Source organism: Mya arenaria, chromosome 4 (genome assembly GCF_026914265.1).
Source record: "Mya arenaria isolate MELC-2E11 chromosome 4, ASM2691426v1".
In the NCBI taxonomy this organism is placed as follows: domain Eukaryota; kingdom Metazoa; phylum Mollusca; class Bivalvia; order Myida; family Myidae; genus Mya; species Mya arenaria.
In genome coordinates this window covers 2,295,565-2,317,653 of record NC_069125.1, presented here as the reverse complement: position 1 = coordinate 2,317,653, position 22,089 = coordinate 2,295,565, and the positions used below count along the sequence as shown (strand labels likewise).

Here is a 22,089-nt window from a genome sequence, read left to right as displayed (position 1 = left end):
CGATCATTGTTATTGGTCCCATCTTTCACTCGCCTATTGGTCTTTTTAGGCAAACAAAGATTCAACATAATAACTTAAAAAAACATTTAAACCAGAGTTATGGGCCTTGTGTATATGTGCATAATACCTCTGGCAACATGTGTGCCAAGTTTATTTTGAATATCTTGAACCCTTTTTTACATGTTGCCAAATATGAAGTTTTTGCAATATTAAGATGCAGACATCAAGGCTGTAACAGTACCTAGACTCTACAACAAGAGCTGTCACAAAGGCAGTGTAATGAACTATTCCGCCGCTTAGAAGTTCAAGGACTGCAAAGTTTTGGAGAAACATGCATGTATCACTGTTTAAGTTTATAACATGCAAAACCTTAACCAGAATTTCCAAGTTAAGGGTTACCCTAACCCCTAGTAACAAAGTTTGCATTATATGCAAGATAAACTTATTATACTTGATTGTATAAAGTTTCAATGCATTATATAAAGAAGTTACTGAGTAATTGACTTAAATCTGCGTACATGCTAAAACCTTAACCAGAATTCTAAGTCAATGATAAAGGGGCAAAATTTATATCATATGACAGATAGAGTTATCTAACTTGGCCATTCAAGTAGGTTGGATGGTTTAGTAGAAAAGTGTCAATAATGCAACCCATCAAGTAGTTGCTGAGATATTTACCTATGTGTGCTTACATGCAAAATCTTAACCAGAATTTCTATGTCCAGTAATAAAGGGCAGTTATTTGCATTATATGCATGATAGAGTTATCAAACTTCAATCATTAAGTAGGTTAGATAGCTTGGAACCCATATCTAAAGTTTCAATGCAATACATGATGTATTTGCTGAGATAATGGCTTACATGCAAAACCTTAATCAAGATGTGATGCCAACAATAGTGTGAGTATTATAGCTCTCCTTATTCTTCGAACAGTCAAGCTAAAAAAAAGAAAAGAGGCAGCAGATACCAAAAAGTTGATATTTTTTAATGTAAATGTAATAATATGAAGACAGAAAACAGTTACCCAAATAAAATAAAACAGAAATGGACAATAGGGAAAAGTTTAACAAATGCATTAAATGCTGATAAAGTAGCATCACAACAAATTGTACATTATGTTTTTTCCAAAGAGCATACAGTCAAAACTTGCTATATCAAAGTCTTTGAGACCTCAGGAAAATCTTTTGATATAACTAACATTCAATATATCTGAATTACAAAAAGTGTATAGGTAAACTAAATACATTTGAAAAAAGCTTGACAAACCAATATATCGAGATACTATAACCAATATATCGAGATACTATAACCAAAATATCAAGATACTGTAACCAAAATATCGAGATACTATAACCAAATTATCGAGATTCTATAACAAAAATATCGAGATACTATAACCAAAATATCGAGATAACAGAGTTCGACATAGCGAGTTTTGACTGTACAGAAATAACACTGAAGACTGGAATAACAAACAAAGATTATATTGACACTTATGGAAATATAAACTATCAAACAAACAACAGGAAGAAATAGTAAAAATACACAGTCTTTTATCCACAAAAAAGTAACATTCTGATTCTATCTCAGATAAATAAATAAAAATGAGGCCACATCAAATTGATATTTCATTTGACCAGATTTTCTGCACTGATTTTTTTTTTAAATGAAAGGAAAAATAAGAGTTGAAAAAAGGCAAAAAAACAACAGTTCTGTAAACCCATTTTGCATCGAATAATGCAAAAACATGTTATTATATGATCAGACAACTGAAACAGTCGTATGAAAGGGGTACTTTGTTGGGTATTTGCTTGAAAATACACATGGAATGGATAATCAAGTCATACTTATACAGGATCATTTTTCAAAATTATATTCCATATAGGATAATGGTTTCGCTAGCTAGCACCTGATCCTGGATAAAACCAATTAAAAAAAAAAAAAAAATATTTTGCATGCTCGCTACAATTTCTTTTGTCCAAATTCATTCATACTAAAGATGAAATTGGTTCAGCCATATTAACTGATTCCGATTCATGTAAGGTTTAAAAGAAATCGTTTCATTAACATTTTTATATAAAGATGGCCTAAGTTGACTTGAAAAAGAGGGACTTTAAGTTAAGCAAATAAAATATAAGCATAAGAGATATGTCAAGCTAAGAAATACAAAATATTTGGAAAATTGGCACAATAGTACAGAGATATATACAAAACAATCAAGTTCATTCAGATTAAAAGCATTGTGATTACCAGGAACAACTTTTTTGTGACTTTTTTTTCAAATCCATGTAAAAACAAAATGAATAACAAATCAATATTTATAAAAAAAATAAGTTAAACAGTTTTAAAAGTTCCAACAAAGAATACTCTTTAACAACTTTTCCATAATTCTGAATTGTAAACAAATTATGTGCAACACAGAACAAGACCATTATCACAGAATATAACAACATGTTGTCAGTTATTTTCCCAGAACTTTGGCACTCCAGGTTTTAAGCTGGTCCATAAACGCTTGTACTGGCTGGATGTAGTTGGAACATTTTTTTACATGGTTAAAAGCCTCCTGAAACACAGTGGGTAAGAAAAACAAATGATAAACAAAAATTATATATACATTTTTATTTAATTGTTAATTATTTAATTGTATACTCGGGAAAAAGGTTACTGTGCAAGATATGAACTTTGTCTAAAATTGACCTTATGACAATTCGTGATTACGTATTGTTCACTGTTTAAAGCTGCACTCTCACAGATTGATTGTTAAGACAACTTTTGTAATTTTTCACAGATGGTCCAAAAATCATTAAAAACAATATTTCCTCAAAACAAGAATTGTCAATGCGTGTTAGAAGAAGTCTGATAATACATCATTTTACATAATTAAAAGAGTAAATGCAATAATCAAATTGCTGTCTTATCTGGGTTTCCCCGTATTAAAATAGTGCATTATGGTCTCCCAGTTTAAATTATATGTTTATGAGTACTGACGAATATACCAACTCTATTTTGAAACTTACTAGATTTTACATGGAAGACAACCCGAGTAAATTTTGAATTGGATAAATGCACAAAAACCGCAAAAGATGCTCATGTCGTAAGTGATATGATACATCAGTAAGTAAGATTAAATGTGTTGTACACATCAATTTTATGCAATTTTTTGACAATTTTCTTTTTTTCTTGCAATTGTATCATCTGCTGTCTAGTCCCTTTAAGTTTTACTATGAACTCTGTTCTACTAACCTCGACTGTGATTTTCCGCTGGTAGATGAGATATGCCATGACAATCGCGGCACTTCGACTGATAGCCAGGTTAGAGAACACTAATACTGGCTTGTTCTTCTCTTGGCATGAGTCTGCAGTATAAAGTGCATAATAATTAAAAGTAAGCAATGGTAAAGTAAAATTATTCCCACATAAGTGTTAATACTAGAACATATAAACCCAAGTTTTTTTTAAACTCAAGCTGTCACAGGAGTGACAAACACTCGGACATCCGGCCTGGGCACAGGTATGGTAAACTTATTCCATTTGAAAATAATCATATGAACATGTACATGACTGTTATGGTGTTAAACCCTGTACCAAACCCATGTACAAAAAAATATTGTAATCCTTGATTCTTTTGTCACCATTTGTTTACATTTTTTATAAAAGAATTTGAAAAAGGGTCATTACTCCAGCAAACATTGGTGGATTGTAAACAGAGTCATACTTGACCTGTATCTTACAGTGTTAAACCCATGTACAAAACATATTTAAATCTATTGTACAAGTTATTGTCTGAACACCTTTTTTTGCAAATAGAAGTGGAAAAGGGGAAATAACTCTGTAAAAAGTTTGATGTTTGAAAACAAAGTCAAACATTAACTGTGTTTTATGGTGTTAAATATTTGTATCAAAAATTATTGAAATAACTCGTCCTTTTAATGAGTTAACTTCTGTACACCAAACTTTTAGCAAATTCTAATTAAAAAGGGCACAAGTCCATAAAAAATGGCTAGATTGTAACAAAGGTCGAACAAGATGTGTATTTATACGGTAGTGTGAAACATGTGTACCAATAATTTTTTAAAGCTGTCGACCTATTCATTAGTTATCATAGGGATTAAACCATCAGACCAACCTACAAGCTCACTCCAACCTACCCGTTCCCCCTTTGTTTTACAAAGAGTATAATTATAATTTCATCTACTGTTTTGGGATCTTTAATTGATTTTTAAATTGATTCTTAGACTTTTATAGATATTAATGCTTCAGTTTTATGTTACAGAGATGGTGAAATCTTTAAATACATGCAAAAGCACATGAATTTGCTGAACCCACCTAAGAATTTACACGCGACTTCAAACTTGCTTGAGAGATCGGCATCGCTGGAGTCATCACACTGGATGTGAAGCAGGTGTCCACTGTTTGCAGGAAAACTGGAAATATAAAGGAAAACTCATAAATATCAGTATACAAATGTCTAATACAAACAGCATTTTTCTTAGCTTTGAACTGTGATTATTTTCGAGAATATGTTGCTGTGGGTGGTTAGTACCTGAAGGTAACACACATGTGTCTATCAGTAATCAACATAAACACCATGTGCGTAATATAATTTTTTACACTTCAATAGGCAAATATAAATTATTGCCAGATATTCATCCATTCTTTTATAAAATGGGGGTAGGGGGTGACAATTTTATTTTTCTTAGACAACTGTTTCACCTTTGAATATGTGTTCAAGCTCCTTCTTATTGTATAGGGGACCATATACATGTGTTTCTAGGTGAACCAAAAACATTATCGTAACAATTTTCCTTTTTTATATGTGAATGTTATACATTGACACAGTAGGTATGAACACTGTTCTCGGACAGTACTGGACGGATACACTAAAAAACAATATTTTATTTGCGTCAATAAAATTTAAGATCTGGTGGAAAAAAGAGTGTGCTGGCTGGGATGAAAATCTAGTAATTAATTTGTAGTCGCCTTAACAGCCAATACTTATTTTTGATGAACACTTTAAATCATAAATTGCTTTTTTTATATCAATCAAGCTTCAAAACCCACAAATATTATATTAAAAGTAACATAAAAAAGATAACATACAATGTTTCTGCCTCAACGCAGCAGTTTATGTGGGCCTTAATTTTGAGGTCCTTCTGTACATACGAGGCGTTGCCCTGACGCCAGTCGCCCAGATACAGAAAGCCGGTGATTATCTCGGCAGGGTAGGGCTTTATCTCATCAAGTTCCTGAAAAAAATAATATATATATATAAATGGAACATGTTTTACATAACATGATTTATGGAATTAATTCAGGGGCCATTTCACAGAAGAATTTTACTTTTTTTACTTAAATTCAACAATTTCCTGTTTAATTTCACTGGAAGAAAGTGTTATGCTTAGTGTATATATTATGCAATAAAAACATGGACACTTTTTTAAAAATTCATATTAAAGAACTTGACTTCTTGATGTATATAAATTATATTGCATCAACCATAATTTTCATATTCTTGTAAATCGCAGAGATATAAATATACACCCTACGGAACATACGGTAATACAAAGATTGAAAATCTTAGACATAGCTAGAGACTTACTTTTGGCATAAAAATAATTTTCTGTGTTCTCAAAAATGGGTACAAAGCAGAAAATTCTTCATAGCCACCTGAAAATAAAAAGCTAATTAACAGATCTTTATGAAACACTAAGGCCAATATAAGTTAATTTCTAGATTTTCATCCATTTTTTTAAATGGGAGCACTGGGGGTGACATTTCATTTTTCATATTTTATTTTTCTTATGACTGTTTCACCATGCTCTTTCTTATTGCATAAGGGACCATATACATGTGTTTCTAGACGAGCCACAAACACAATCGTAACTGTTCTCCTTTTTTAGGTATGAATAAATGCCATTCCCGAACAGTACCAGACCAATACGCAAGTACAGACCTTAGTTCATTATTTTCATTTAGGTCAATAAAATTTATGAGGCGGCAGAAAAGAGAGGGCGGGTGGCAATATAAATCTAGCAATTAATTCATAGTTGCCTAAACTACCTGCAAATGTTTTGGACTACCGATGTGGTGTTTGTTATTATAAGAAAGCTCAATTAAACTCAAAAATGTAACAAACATAATATATCAAAACAGTCCATTCAGCAAACAAAACGCTTGTTTCATCCATGCATATAAAACTTTTAGAATCGTATAACAATTACACAGACTGTCACAAACCTTTCAGTATGTAAACCTTATTCCGGCTTCCCATTTCCCAAAGAAGGCTTCCACAGTCATTTGCTTCAGCTAAAATGAAAACGATACACAGAGTGACTGTATAAGTACAGACCTTATGGTTCGACTTCATGAATTAAGTAGGTTGGATAGTTAGGAACACATATCTAAAGTTTCAATGCAATACATGATTTAACTGCTGCGATTATGACTTCTTCAAATAGTCGAGCTAAAAAGCAGTCATATTTTGAACCTTACTCAAAATCCATACAAGACTGAAACTCCTCTTTTTGGTGTGCCTAATTCTGGAGGTTTTTAAATACTTAGGACCCCGTAGAATGGAACACAGTAACTGAAGATTTGTTAATATTTGGTACTCAAAGTCAACAAAAATATTTGTAAATACGCAGAAATCGGAAGAAATTGGGGTCGTGTTTAGTATGCACCCTCCTAATCCGTATTTACAATACAATTAATGTTGTTTATTCCTTGGAAACCTACAAAATCTATGTAAGTGTAAAATTGAATCAATATTAACAAGAGATGTTTGTCAAACATTATGCCCCCCATGAGCGCCATGTTGTCAGGATTATATGGACAATTGAATGAAATATGCATGGACCGAAATGACAGCTGATTTGTCGCTAACATTGTATGCCGTTAAGGCAGTTTAAGATTATGACCATTCAAAGTTTGTGGATAGAGTGTGTTATGACCATGACCTTTGACTCTATGACCTCAAAATCCATAGTAGTCATCAGCTGGTCACCAGAAATCTAAATGTTAAGTTTGAGGGCCATGGGTGCAGGCATTGACAAGATATCACACAGACAAGCATTTTTCGTTCAAGGTCACTGTAACCTTGACCTTTGATCCACTGACCCCTTAAATCATAAGGGGTCATCTACAGGTCAGACACAACTCCAAGTCAAGTTTGAGGGTCATGGGTGCAGGCATTGTCCAATTATCACTTGAAACATTTTCGCATTCAAGGTCACTGTGAAACTGACCATTGACCCAATGACTCCTAAAATCAATAAGGGTCATCTCCTGGTCAGGCCCAACTTACATGTCAAGTTTGATGATCATAGATTCAGGCATTGTTGAGATATCACTGGGAGAAGATTTGTTAACTTTTTTGCGTTAAAGGTTATTGTGACCTTGACCTTGGCCTGATGACCCCCAAAGTCAAGAGGGGTCATCTACTGGTCAGGCCCAACCTTCATGTCAAGTTTGATGACCATAGGTCCAGGAATTATCGAGTTTGCTTTCAAGGTCACTGTGACCTTGACCTCTGACCCCTTAAATCAATAGGGGTCATCTACTGGTCAGGCCCAACCTCCAAGTCAAGTTTGAGGGCCATGGGCGCAGGCATTGTTGAGTTATCACTCGGGCAACCTTTTATCGTTCAAAGTCACTGTTACCTTGACCTTTGGCCCAATGACCCCTAAAATCTATAGGGGCCATCTACTGGTCAGGCCCAACCTCCAATTCAAGTTTGATGGCCGTGGGTGCAGGCATTGTCGAGTTATCACTCAGACAACCTTTTACCATTCAAGGTCACTGTGACCTTGACCTTTGGCCCGATGACCCCCCAAAACAATAGGGTTCATCTACTGGTCAGGCCCAACCAACAAGTCAAATATGAGGGCCATGGGTGCAGGCATTGTTGAGTTATCAGTCGGACAACCTTTTACCATTCAATGTCACTATGACCTTGATTTTTGACCCGATGAGCCCCAAAAACAATAGGGGTCAGCTACTGGTCAGGCCCAACCTCCAAGTCAAGAATGAGGGCCAAGGGTGCAGGCATTGTCGAGTTATCACTCGGACATCCTTTTACCATTCAAGGTCACTGTGACCTCGACCTTTGGCCCGATGACCCCAAAAAACAATAGGGGTCATCTAATGGTCAGGCCCAACTTCCATATCAAGTTTGATAACCATAGGTCTAGGCATTGTTGAGTTATCACTCGGACAAGCTTTAAAATTATTTTACCATTAAAGGTCACTGTGACCTTGACATTTGACCCGATGAGCCCTAAAATCAATAGGGGTTATCTACTGGTCAGGCCCAACCTTCATGTCAAGTTTGATGACCATACGTCCAGGTATTGTTGAGTTATCACTCGGACAAGCTTTGGTCTACCGACGGACCGACCGACCGACCGACATACCGACATGCCTGTGCAAAGCAATATACCCCTCTTCTTCGAAGGGGGGCATAACAATGAAATTAATATTTTGTTTGGGAATACAATAAAGCCTTACTTGTTTCTTTCACACTGCAAGTGTTACTGTCATACACTACGACATTCTGTCTGCATTCCAGCTCTGAATCGAAAGGAACAAAAAACTGCCCATCCTTATTCTGAAAATAATAACAATTTAACAGAAAAAGGAAGGCCAAAACTAGTTAATTAATCATATTTTTTTTTTATTAATTCATTACAGTAATATCTGCTTAAAACCTTTTTACAATTGTACATTTTCTTAAGTCCAGTTTTATTTCAGGCTGCAATAATAAACATTTCCAGGGGGGTTCTTTGAATTGACATTAGAGAGGGCTCAATCTATGGGCACAATTTTTTTAAATGAGTCTCTCCCGTAGAATCGAAATGGGGAAAGCCTTGGGGTTTGGGATTACTACCCCAAATCTTGTTTAACATTACATATCTTAAATAGTGCATTTTGAGGCTATTTTATTACTCTTTTTTTCGATAAGAACATAAAAGGTAAACATGGACACTTTGAGGGGGCATGCCGCCACCCCAATCCCCCTAAATCAGTAAGTGATTTCTAAATTTTATTCAGCTTTTAAACACAACCTTAGTTCAAACATATCACATAAAGTACCTTGGGAGCTTTCTTTGCAGTAACTATGTGACTTTCATTGTAATCATCCTTGTTTCTAGCATCTGAAATATACAATGTACAAGTTATGTTCATGTCTAAGAATACAAAAAAGGAAAAAGTGGGTTATCTTAAATACAAAATATCTTTAATTATTGCAAACCAACATTGTACCAGAAGAAAAGTTTTCAGATAGTTACAATTTTTGCCTGTTAAAATCAATCAGGTATTAGTGAGGCATTTTGTTTTACAGAAAAAGTTAAACTTTCTTCTAACATCATATTATTGCTGTGTGTATATATATATTCAACAACAAGATACGTTCAATATCACAGTTCGTCAAGATAGCACATAGTTATAAAGGAGCCATAATTTTGTTCTGCTGAACAAAAATATATTAATTAAAATGGAAGGCTTCAAATTTACTATTAAAAAATTGTCTGATAATAAAGAACAAGACCTGAAATTTATAATGTTCTTCTTATTTTTTTTATCAGATATCTGAACAGGTCAGGAAGATCTAATCTCTGCTGGTACATGTAAAAGGCTAGAAACCATTTTTTACTGGCAGTTTGGTGTTTGACATTGATTGTGCATCATAAATGCCCTAAATTGTGATTAATATTGCCCATTGCCAATATGGCCTGAAATATTAAATCCCAGTGTACATGTATTCTTGCATACCGGATGTGTGTTTCCGGTCATGTGACCAGTGCTGGAAAACCCATCTTACATATCCCATGTAAGATGAGTCATGCACAACAACGCGCCACTTCTTATTTCATTTATTGTATGGTTTATGAAAAAAATATTATGCCATTACAATAAAGCGCAATCAATTATATATGTTTGCAAGACTTTTAATTAAAAATTTTAAATAATTAATCGTAAAAAACACTTTTTTTAGCTATTTAAAATTACTGCGCTCTATGACGTCAGTAAACAGGTCGCACACGCTTTTTGGTGTAATTGTACAAAAGTTCGTTTTCTACATCATTTTTTTTCACAAATTGATAAATTTAGATATGCAAGAAAATATATCAATCATGTTTTTCTGGTCCGGATCGAAATATCCAACCCTCGGGCACGCTGCGTGGCCGGTAACTCGGCAAGCCTCGTTACCGCCTTACGCACGTGCCCTCGGGTCGGATTTTTCTATCCGTACCGGAAACACATGATAGATACTTATAGTAAACCATATGGCTTTCTTTAAAAGTCCAGTACTTCTGAGCTTAAAATATCAAACCACCCACATCAGCAGACCTCACAGCTGAGATTGGCACTAAAATAAGCCATTGTTCAGATGTGCCAACCTGGACCATCATTAATTATACGACGCACCTACATGTATCTAGGCAGTATAGGGTGTTTAATTCTAAATGTATATCATTTATGGGTTAGTTAAGCAATCTCTTTGAAATCATTTGACTGTTATAAGCGAGTCTGTCCCAGAGTTATATTTGCTCATTGAAGCCCAACCTCAGTACTAACAAAAGTAACTATCTTCTTCAATGAACGATTAACAGGGGCCATTTGTGACATACCGTAATCAGAGTACCGGTAGTTCTTACCAGGATTATTCTTTGGGATACATCATGTCTGCACACTCAAATTCTCAATATGGCCCAATTTTGACCTAACAAGATTAATATTCTCACGCAGGTCTGATGCAGATGGATGAAGTTCCCAGTGGCGTCATAAAATAAACTTATCACCTCAACCTGAAGTTAACACTTGAGTATTATTTACCCAATTAAGTAATTGACTATATGTAGTAGATCAATCATCTCCGTCTCCGTGGCCTAGTGGATAAGCGTCTGCCTACGGAGCGGGAGGTCGTGGGTTCGATCCCTGGCCGCGTCATACCATAAGACGTTAAAAGTTGGTACAAGTAGCTCCCTTGCCTGGCGCTCAGCATTTAAAGGGTAGTGCTTGGAAAAGTGGTGTACTCAGTACTGGTTTAACCCAGGAAAGTTGTACCCCGTGTATCGGTGCTTAACACTGAGCACGTAAAAGAACCAAGGGGTCTCTTTGAGCTAGGGTCACGCACCTGGACTTCCTGGGTCTAAAGAAATACATACATTCATCATTATATATCAAATATTTACAGTTGAAAATATGAAATGTGTATAAAAACAAACCTATCAATAACAAATAGTTGTTGTCACTCAGGTTAGAATAGACTGATGCTTGTTGAAGCATATTATATAATTCTGTTGGTTCCAATAGCACAAGCCCTTCCATATTTACAGAAACAGGGACAAGAAAGGTTGTTAATTTGCTAAAAAAATTGAACTTCTCATGAGCCTAACAACATCCGATGTAAACAGTTCAATCCGCATGAGAAACTAGTGCAAGAACAACATGTTGATCATTGCAGTCTCACAGATGAAGTATCTATAATAATTTCATATCGTATAAAACATAATTTTAGTATTAAAAATGGGTTTTGTTGTTGTTTTAGATTTAAAAAATATACTTTAAAAATAGTTTATGTTGTTATGTGCGAATGAATATATAAATACATCTGCGCATGTGAACAAGTTTCACTTCCGGTCAATTTCATATAGCGGAGTCTACAAGCTTCAAAATTGTGTGTAAAATCACAATGTTTTCAAGATTTGCAAAGCCGACTGGTAGTTTGCTATCACGAGCATTTTCAACCACTCTCTCAGTAAGTATACACACCTCTGCATTTGCTTTCATTTATTGAAAACGGACTGTCAATGACATTTTGCAGCGTGTGCCGTGACACTGACAGTGTGGGAAAATCATGTCGAATTGACCATGACATTGAAATTATGTAAAATAACCTGGACAGTTTTATTTTAATTATTGACTTTATTTGTTTGTACACAGATCAAGTTATATCTAAATGAGAACCTCAGATATTTCAACAATGTCAGATTGCCTTTGAAACCTGATTTTCGTGAAGGACGCAAACAAGGGGAGTAACTCCCAGTAACTGGAACTGATGAAAATCACAGATTTTTTGACCTTGTACATTTTTATAATTATCTGCAATGTGTCTGTTTTGGATAAATAGCACCCATCTGTTTTATTGTATTATACAGTGGTTTTAAATTCCAAATGAACTCAAATTATTGAAGGTCATTCTGCAATGCATTCTAGTCATCTACACAAACTTGAAGTGAGCACAGTTGTTTAAAGGGGGTTCAATTTACTTAAAGGATTAATTGAGATTTTCATTTTACTAAAAGTATTGTTAACATTTAGGGTAAAAACTGGCATTGAAAGACTGGCTTCTGTAGATCAAGTACATTACAAAATGGCATAAGTATAGTACACTCAACCACAGGGGCAGGTTGCATTGTTTTGACACACCACGCCCCGGCCCGTTTTTTTTTTATTTTTTAGTAAGAATATGATGTGGTAACTAACTTGTGATAACTGGCAAAAAAAAATATTTTAATTTTTATTCTATTATCTTTGTAAAGGGTGACGACTTGACCCTGAATTTCCATTTATTTGCCGACATGACGCTGTTTAAGAGACCATAACTTTATCAAATCTTAACCAAACTCTACATTTTTGATTTATGATTCACTTATGTGTTTGAAGTTTGTGAGTTTTGTTGTTCTGTTGTATGTTTAGTGTTATGCATAAATTGTTAAGTGCATCTGGTGGTTACAAATGGTTAATTTTAAAACCATTTATTCATTATCATTTCAGAACAACGCAAATGTGGCCGTTTGTGGTGCGAGTGGTGGTATAGGCCAGCCTCTGTCTTTGCTGCTTAAATTGTCCCCATTTGTAACACGCTTGTCACTATACGATATTGCACACACGCCCGGTGTGGCAGCAGATTTAAGTCACATATCAACAAAAGCATCAGTGAAGGGATACCTGGGACCCGATGAGCTGCATGATTGTCTAAAAGGCGCAGAGGTTGTTCTTATTCCTGCAGGAGTGCCAAGAAAACCTGGTAAAATCATTTTTCTCTGCCTTTGCATATAGATTCATTTTTAAGTAGAATTTAGTAGTATTTGAGCAGATGCATGCATATTTTTTTATGACAGTGGTCGAAATTAGAAGAAGCCTGCAAGCCCTGCACTGGTAAAATGTGTTCCAGGCTTGCTCAATTTCTTAATTTTATATAGCAGGGCTTGTTAAAAAATTTGATGTCCTAATATTAGTGTAAGAATTCGGGCTTGTTCATCCAAAAGTCTAATTTTGATGACTAATTAATATTTATTTATGAGAACAGCAGCTTCCTAATGCTTTAGCTTGAACTGTTAATGTCCTAAATGATAACTGAAGTAAATGTTATAAGTGCTTTATAATCTTAAAAAATGGAATTCATGTTTGCTTCTCATTCTTATTTCACATAACATTGCAGGCATGACAAGGGATGACTTGTTCAACACAAATGCATCCATTGTGCGGGATATTGTGAATGCTATTGCCGATGTCTGCCCAAAAGCCATGATTGCTATTATCACCAATCCAGTAAGAAACTAGATTAAATATTGTAAGAATCTATAATTAGCAATTGTATGGCTCTAAAAGTCTCCTGAAATTTTTAAAAAACATATCCACAAATGAAACATTAATCTACATAATAAATTTATTTTTATGTCATTGCATGACCTTGTTGTTTGAACTTTTTTATCACTAGTAGTGATCTTTTATTTGAAACATCAAACGTTCAAGACATTTTGATTGAAACAGAACAAAGAAATCAGAGAAGTGTATATGTAGCTAGCTTAAATGATGTAGATATATTTACTGAAGGTCAGCCCTTGAATGTTTTTAAAGTGTGTGTGTGTGTGTGTGTGTGTGTGTGTGTGTGTGTGTTATTGAGTGCAATACCATCATAGCTGTGTGAATCTGAGAAAACACTCTTTGTTATTCAGGTGAACTCAACAGTACCAATTGCGGCTGAGGTCTTAAAAAAGAAGGGAGTCTACGACCCTAAACGTTTGTTTGGTGTGACAACATTGGATACGGTCCGATCGAGCACTTTCATTGCAGAAGCTAAGGTCAGCTGCTTTGTATTAAGAATTTGAAACTGGAAGTATGAACTTCCTATATTGGAAGTTTTTCACTGAAATTTGGAAGTTTATGTTTCCCTGAATACAATTTTTTTTTCCCAGTATTTTTTAAATAGTATGTTCAAAACCAGATACTTTGAAACTATGTCTTTCCAAATTCACAGATTTATTTTACAATAATTCATGTTACTTCAAAACTGATTAAAATTGTGACCATAAAAGTAATATTGACACCAGGTTTTGATATTTTGAACTTCCAAGCTTTTGACTTTGGAAGTTTTCTTCAAAATTATGAAAGTTTTTGTACTTCCAAGGAATTAAGTTTGGAAGTTTTAACCCATTTCTAGGGAGTAATATACTTCCAAAATTCCTTTAACGGAAGCCCTGTGCTTAAGTATTCTGCATAAAGGCAAATACTTCCAGTGATTTTTTTGGTGCAATTTACTGCCTTCTAAAAGGCTGTTTCCCCTTGCGAAAAACTGTCCATTTTTCCCAAAATTTTATAATTTTTTCCCAATTTGATAATGTCCATTTACTCCATTACATTAATGAATTTCTTGGAAATATAAACAAATCTTGACAATTCTTACTCTTTCACATCATAATGTATGCATAAAAACGTTAAAACATGTATATTTGCAACTATTTTGGCCTGATTTTGTATTTTTCCCAAAGGCGACATATTTTTCCCAATTTGCAAGGCACAGGCGGTAAAAATAATTCCAATTTTTTTACTGTCTTCATTATCGATACCGGTAATAATTATTTTGAATTGGCATTCTGTTAAAACCACTTTTAATGTAAAGCACATCACATAGTTTCATGACATTATTTAGGCTCGAGGATGTGGCTTTTACTTTTATTTTTTTTAACATTTATTCACTTCAAGGCATGTTGAACTTTGTTAAAATGCTAAAACATATTTCATCACCAGGGCCTGAGTGTAAAGTCAGTGAATCTGCCAGTTATCGGTGGCCACAGTGGAGTCACGATTGTTCCTCTCATCTCCCAGTGTACACCACAGGTCTCCTTCCCACAGGTAATATACAAGGTGTTAGGCCGTCAGATTAAAGTCAGTGCACCTGCAGTTAGCAGTGGCCATGTTGGAGTCATCTTTTTTGGAATGTCCATTTAATCTTTCAGTGTACCTCACTGGTGTAAAAAAGCTTGGAACTAGAATTCCTCAAATTAGATGTGTATTGTAGCCAGTTGCGAGTGTATAAAAAACCTTGACCTTTGGCCGAATAATCAGAAGGGGCATTGTTTTACTATGACCAGTGTTCATACCAATTTTGAAGACTATATCAAGTTGTTCAAAGGGTATGGATTGGAACTGAAATTGCCCATAATTTTTATATTGAGTCACATTGACCTTTTGACCCCATAATCATTAGAAATTGTCTTCTGACCATGAACAATGTGCATACCAAGTCTGAAGACTCTTTACCAAGTTGTTCAAAAGTTAATGACTGCAAACAAAAGTATTTGATGTGTATACTGCCGAAAACAGAGCCCTTTCATTAATGCAATCATATTCTTGTTATAAGGAACTAGTTATATGAATCAAATTTACTAATTACATGTACTATTAATAAAATGGACTCCTCCAGGCTACAGTAATTGGAATATCAATATATATATATTCTTAACTAATAATCATTTTAAGACTGCGCTAGTTTATAGCATTCTCTCAACATTATCATTAAATACTGTTTTCAAGTTGTGCATACTAGTCACTATTACAACAATGTATATATCTCAATTAATTGCATTGACTTCAAAAAAATAGAATTTCTGTAAGCGGCATATGAAACGACCTCACATGTTACCATTTGGTTGTTGTGGGATTTTAGTGCTTTTACAAATCTAATGATCATCCATTAAACATCTTTTTTTAGGATGTACGAGACAAATTGACCGTGAGAATTCAGAATGCTGGCACGGAAGTTGTAGAGGCCAAGGCTGGTGCTGTAAGTTATCATTTTTCTTAAGGGATGTAAATAAAAAATTATGAAACTATGCGTCTTTATTATGGAGATAAATGATGGAAAATATAAAAAGAAACATACATCATAAACATGTACGAAGAGTATATTTAAGGAATGAATTGCGGGGCTGATGTCATTATCGGGGCATGAATGCAATTGGGTTGGTCAGTGTGTGTGGAGTCCGAAGGACTCAACGCGTACTTTGACCATCCCAATTGCGTTCATATCCCCGATAATGACATCAACCCTGCAATTCATTCCTTATATTTACACCAATAGTTCATTATTTTATTCAAGAATTGTTAAAAAAAATCTTCATTTAATTTAAGAAAACCTTTAAGTAATCCGTTCTTACCCATTCTGTAAATAGAACGATCCGACTATAACCGGAAACATTTTTTTCAAATGACGTCACAATAACGCGGGAAAAGATCAACCACTTGAAATCACTTTAAAACGTAAAATTGAAACACTTCTGGTACTATTATATTTAAAATATAATAAACTAACACTTTTAAAAAATGTTGATCTAAATTTTACGGGACCTGCAGACACAATACAACCAATAACAAGATCAATAGCTTTCATGTATATTGTTATGCAATGAATTACGATCCGAACATATCCGAAGATGTTGCGTTCATCGATTTATGAACGCAATTGCCGAAAGGCAGTTCATTTAAGGAATGGAAGTTGAGGTGTAAATATATATATATATGAATGTATAATTGAATGGTTAGTTATTAACTAATCCTATAGAATTAAAAAGTAAGATTTGGAGAGACTTGCGGCTATTTTGACCAATCTTAAAATTTTACCCAGCACACACCTGTTTACATTCCTGTTCTCCTGTATGCCAGGGATCAGCCACCCTTTCGATGGCATACGCAGCTGCTCAGTTTGCTGAGAGTCTGATTGAGGCGATGAGCGGAGCTGTTGGGAAAGTGGAGTGTGCATACGTTGAGTCCACTGAGACCGAGGCCAAGTACTTTGCCACTCCTGTCATGCTTGGGGTAAGTATGATCTTAATGACTGCAGATTGATCTGATTTTGTTTGAATAGATACAGGAATGATAAACAGGGCTTTTTCTACAGTTCCCACGGGTTCATTCAATTCACTTAATACTTCACACAGTTGTTCAGAGCCATCACATAATGAGGTTAGATAAACTCTGTATTATCTTTTATACAAATTATGGCCCCTGATTGACTATGGAACTTAGATTAAAGTTTTAGGGCAGGTTGGGATATTTATTAATAACTTATATACCCTTCATTCAATTGACTTAATACTTCACATAATTGTTCAGGACCATCATCCAATGAGGCTACATAACTCCATATTATCCTTAATACAAGTTATGGCCCCTGATTGACTTAGGTTAAAGTTTTAGGCAAGTAAAAGTTAAGGGCTAGTTGGAATTTTAATAAAAAAAACTTCTATACCTTTCATTCCATGCACTTAATAAAATTCAAAATTATTTACGACCATCTTACAACAAGAAACATAACTCCATGTTAACCCTAAATACAAATTATGGCCCTTGAATTTTTTTATTTAAATTTCTTTTGAAAGGTACATTTTTATATTCTTAACCACATTTTCATAAAGGGAAAACAAGTTATTTGAATGACTTGCGTCATTGTTCAGGTGGGCTGGTGGAAGGGCAGCATCAAAGTCACCTTATATATTGAATAATTTTAGTTAGGTTTGACATAAAGAGACCAAACTTGGTAACATTACATCGTTATTGTATTCACTACTAAGTCAAAGGGGCATAGTCGAGTGAGCTGTCTAACGACAGCTCTTGTTACCTGTACTGGTTCATTCAACATCATGATGAATTGTGTGATGTAAAGTTTTTGGAGTAATTGAATTCAGAAATTGTTGATTTACATCACATTCAGAGATCAGTATAAAATATTATCTGTTACGATTTATTGCAATTGATATTTCTTTAACCCATTGACAGGTCATTTGAAAGGGAAAAGAAACTAATATTTAATAATTTCCTCATTCGCAGGAGATTTGAAAGCTCGTTCTTTTAACTGTAAAATTTCCCTATTTTGCAAAGCAAAATTTCCCAAAATGTCTAGGGTCTTTTTCCCAAAATGGGCAGCTTTCCCAAACCTGCTTTGGGCCTGATCAAAGTTCAGTTGCTATACCTGTATAAATGATTCAATAACTTTATTGTTAATTCACATTCATCATTTGCTACATTCAATTCATGTCCTTGATGCATTCTGCAAGAATTATTATCAAGATATCTATTTTTGTAACTGACTAAGCCAGTTGTTTACAACCTGATGTAAGACATTTATTACTTGTCGTATTAAGCACGAGCCCTGCGAAGAACTGTACCACCTTGTTAAATATTAAGGTTTTATATGGACCTTCAATTGACTGCTCATAGTTTTGTAAATCATTCACTGACTTAAAGCAGCACTCTCACAGATCGACTATCTTTTTTATGCCAACCTTCAAAAAAGAGGGGTTATATAGGAAGAGGGGGTATATTGCTTTGCACATGTCTGTCAGTCCGTCGGTAGATCAAAGCTTGTCCGAGTGATAATTCAGCAATTTCTGGACCTATGTTCATCAAGCTTGACATGAAGGTTAGGCCTGACCTGTAGATGTCCCATATTGATTATAGGGGTCATCAGGTCACAGTGACCTTCAACGCAAAAAGGTTGTCAAAGCTTGTCTGAGTGATAACTAAACAATGCCTGGGCCTTTGGTTATCAAACTTGAAGTGGAGGCTGGGCCTGACGAGTAGATGACCCCTATTGATTTTAGGGGTCTTCGTATCAAAGGTCAAGGTCACAGTAACCTTGAGCGCAAAAAACTTTGTCGTGTGAAAATTTTTTGTGATAACTCGACAATGCCTACACCCATTGCCCTCAAACTTGACGATTAGGTTGGGGTGTGACCAGTAGATGACCCCTATAGATTTTGAGGTCATAATCAAAGGCCAAGGTCACAACTCATGTTGGTAATTAAAATTTACGTCATATTTATTATTCCCTGCTGCTAAGAGGATATATGTTTATCTGCAAATATCAGTCATCATCTGAACATGAAAACCTGTATCTTCTATCCTCACTTTGAATGGTCATAATCTTAAAACTGCCTCAAAGGCCCCTCAAAGGCATCCAGGCATCCAATGTCAATGACAAATCAGCTGTCATTTCGGTCCATGCTTATTTCATTCAATTGTCCAAATATACCTGACAACATGGCGCTCAGGGGGGCATTATGTTCCCCAAACATCTATTGTTTAATTGTTGTCTTGGAATGAATAAATCTTTGGGTAAATATCTAGAAACCAGTGAGTAAGACTGGTGACAAAATATCAGATTGCAGTTTTTGAACCAGGTTTTCACATAGTTATTAGAAGGCCGATCGTCGTCGTTCTGGCGGACGGCCTGTGAAATTAGTTATTAAAATGACAAACGTTATTGTTCGGGCGAGCGGTGTCAAACTCACCTATGAAACTGAATAATTTCAGTAAGAGTTGACATATCTTAACTTGGTCTATGGGAAGAGTTTATGGAAACCTTTCATGGGATTGGGTTTCGGGTCCCTATGGTCAAGGTCACTGAGTCTGATACTAAAAATAGAAAAAGGGTTAAAACTGAATAACTTAGAGTTGACATATCTTGACTCAACATGGTTTAAAGGAAGAGTTCATGGATACCTTTTATGGGATTGCTTTTCGGAACCTTAGGGTCAAGGTCACTGATACTAAAAATAGAAGAACGGTTGAAACTGAATAACTTTAGTTAGGGTTGACATATCTTGACCCAACTTGGTATAAAGGAAGAGTTTATGGATACCTTTCATTGGATCGCTCTTGGGGTCCCTAGAGTCAAGGTTAAGGTCACTGTTACTAAAAATAGAAAACGGTTGAAACTGAAAACCTTTAGTTAGGGTTGACATATCTTAACCATACTTGGTATAAAGGAAGAGTTTATGAATACCTTTCATGGGATTGCGTTTAGGGTCTCTAGGGTTAAGGTCAATGTCACTGTTACTAAAAATAGAAAAAAGATTGAAACTGAATAACTTAAGTCAGGGTTCACATATCTTGACCAAACTTGGTATATAGGAAAAGAGTTTATGGAGACCTTTCATGGGATTGCGTTTGTGGTCCCTAGGGTCAAAGTCACTGTTACTAAAAATAGAAAAATGATTGAAACTGAATAACTTTAGTCAGGGTTCACATATCTTGACTAAACTGGGTATAAAGGAAGAGTTTATGGATTCCTTTCATGGGGTTGCGTTTTGGGTCCCTAGAGTTAAGGTCAAGGTCTATGTTACTAAATATAAAAAAAAAACGGTTGAAACTGAATAACTTTAGTTAGGGTTGACATATCTTGACCCAACTTGGTATAAAGGAAGAGTTTATGGATACCTTTCATGGGATTGCGTTTGGGGTCCCTAGGGTCAAGGTCACTGTTACTAAAAATAAAAAAACAGACACAGGCTGAAGTTTTTCTGTCAATCATTGAAAACCTTGTTGCGGCGTTTGTTGTTAATATTTACGTTCAAAAATCAAAGTTTTGTGGCTAAAAGCATTAACACTTCAAGATAAATGATATTTTAGGCTTAAAACATCAATTTTGGCACATAAATATGAAAAACTGCCATCTGATCCATTGTCAGCAGTTTTATATCACTGGTGTCAGACATTTACGCACAAACTGGCTCATTCTTAGGCAAAAAAAAAGAGAAGAAAAGTTGTCAAAACAGTCAATCTCTGAGAGTACAGCTTTAAGCCAATTCATAGTCAATTTATAACTGTTGTTGTAACATCTTTTTTCCAGAAAAACGGGGTAGAGAGCAACCTGGGCATTGGAAAATTGCTTGATTACGAGAAGAAACTGTTGGACGCTGCAATGCCAGAACTTCTCGCCAACATCAAGAAAGGCGAAGACTTTGTGAACAAGTAGAATAGACATTCAGTTCACTGGAGAAACAATGTTGCAATTAGTTTGTGTTTGTGATATAGTGGGAAAAATTTATCTTGAACTAGCTGATTTATCATTCTTGTGTTTGTTAGCGTTGGTTTTTTTGGTTTTGTGAAGATTCCGAAATTGATCTTAAAAAGAGAGTTTAAATTCAAATTTATCAAGACTGTCCGGTACTTTGCACAGCTTTTACGAATTTTAACCACTGATTAATAAGTACCCCTCTAGTAAATAAATGTATATATTTAACAACCAGCACCATGTACATGCAGTTCTTGTTATTAACTTTTGATCTTGGTAAGGTTGTTTACATTTTCAGATGGAACTAGTTCAACAGTTCCTTTCACAATTATGTGTAGTATGGTGTCTAAGTGCTCTATATCAGTTGATGTGCTAATGTATTGGGTGTACATGTATGCTTGTATTTTCACCACTTCAAATACTAGACCACTAATAGTGTTATGAAAAAGTTGGAACTGCTATGCTGCATGTATATAGATCTCCCTTCTGTGGTCAAACTTGTAACACAAAATTTATTGTTAATGTATTTTTATGGAAAATAAAACTCAGTAACTGTTGATTCTCTTTATTTGTTACTCCATTTTACATATTGCATCACAAAGTTCATCTTAAGAACTCTAGTATTTTCTGACGAATGATGACTTCCGAATCAGTATTCTTAGAAATTATGAATGTTTTGTTTTGTCAGAACAGACAGTTAATATCGTAACATCCATCATGGGTTTTCTGCTAGATATTTCCTCATAAGGTTGAAGAAGTCTGTCGCTTCCTTTTCCTCTCCATAGTCGGTCATCAACTGAAAAACCATCACATACCTCTGTAAAGTTACATAAGGTTGGTTTGTTGTACAAGATAACCATTATAGAATTTGGGTTTGAAAATGGGACAAATATATTTTTGTTTGCGTTTTGCACTGAATTGACATTTTCAATAGGCATTGGAAAATGTTGATTAGCTTGGGAAGGAGAAATTATCATGCGAAGTGAATCACTCGTTGATGGAAAAAT

The 22,089-nt window shown here is 34.9% G+C and overlaps 3 protein-coding genes across 6 annotated transcripts in view; 1 reads left to right on the top strand and 2 right to left on the bottom strand.

The window, feature by feature from the left end:
- Window positions 1-969: 969 nt before the first annotated feature.
- Window positions 970-11,476, bottom strand: LOC128231878 (serine/threonine/tyrosine-interacting-like protein 1). Its single transcript, XM_052945130.1, has 9 exons — window positions 11,229-11,476; window positions 9,091-9,152; window positions 8,506-8,605; window positions 6,238-6,306; window positions 5,600-5,667; window positions 5,101-5,246; window positions 4,327-4,424; window positions 3,244-3,356; window positions 970-2,563 (listed from the first exon to the last, which is right to left on the bottom strand). The coding sequence occupies exons 1-9, from the start codon at window positions 11,329-11,331 to the stop codon at window positions 2,462-2,464; spliced, it is 861 nt and encodes a 286-aa protein (XP_052801090.1). The 5' UTR covers window positions 11,332-11,476; the 3' UTR covers window positions 970-2,461.
- A 127-nt stretch (window positions 11,477-11,603) lies between these two features.
- Window positions 11,604-21,639, top strand: LOC128231877 (malate dehydrogenase, mitochondrial-like). The gene is made up of 8 exons (XM_052945129.1): window positions 11,604-11,761; window positions 12,781-13,033; window positions 13,448-13,557; window positions 13,965-14,090; window positions 15,037-15,141; window positions 16,001-16,072; window positions 16,951-17,103; window positions 20,918-21,639. Exons 1-8 carry the CDS (start codon window positions 11,696-11,698, stop codon window positions 21,041-21,043), a joined length of 1,011 nt encoding a protein of 336 aa, XP_052801089.1. The 5' UTR covers window positions 11,604-11,695; the 3' UTR covers window positions 21,044-21,639.
- The window catches only part of LOC128231876 (tetratricopeptide repeat protein 37-like), a 54,729-nt gene continuing 54,271 nt past the window's right edge, over window positions 21,632-22,089 (bottom strand). For all 4 annotated transcript variants that reach the window (XM_052945126.1, XM_052945127.1, XM_052945128.1 and 1 more), the window contains exon 36: window positions 21,632-21,878. In XM_052945126.1, the coding sequence (XP_052801086.1) occupies window positions 21,798-21,878 (81 nt within the window). In that variant the 3' untranslated portion in view covers window positions 21,632-21,797. The remainder of the gene's footprint in view (window positions 21,879-22,089) is intronic.

Coding starts and splice junctions, on each gene's coding strand:
- LOC128231878 (XM_052945130.1), bottom strand. CDS start 11,331: ATGGAAGGGCTTGTGCTATTGGAACCAACAGAATTATATAATATGCTT. Junction 6,307..8,505: donor TTGCAGTGTGAAAGAAACAA/GTAAGGCTTTAT, acceptor TTTTCATTTTAG/CTGAAGCAAATGACTGTGGA. Junction 5,247..5,599: donor AAATTATTTTTATGCCAAAA/GTAAGTCTCTAG, acceptor TATTTTTTTCAG/GAACTTGATGAGATAAAGCC.
- LOC128231877 (XM_052945129.1), top strand. CDS start 11,696: ATGTTTTCAAGATTTGCAAAGCCGACTGGTAGTTTGCTATCACGAGCA. Junction 11,762..12,780: donor CATTTTCAACCACTCTCTCA/GTAAGTATACAC, acceptor TTATCATTTCAG/AACAACGCAAATGTGGCCGT. Junction 15,142..16,000: donor CACAGGTCTCCTTCCCACAG/GTAATATACAAG, acceptor ATCTTTTTTTAG/GATGTACGAGACAAATTGAC.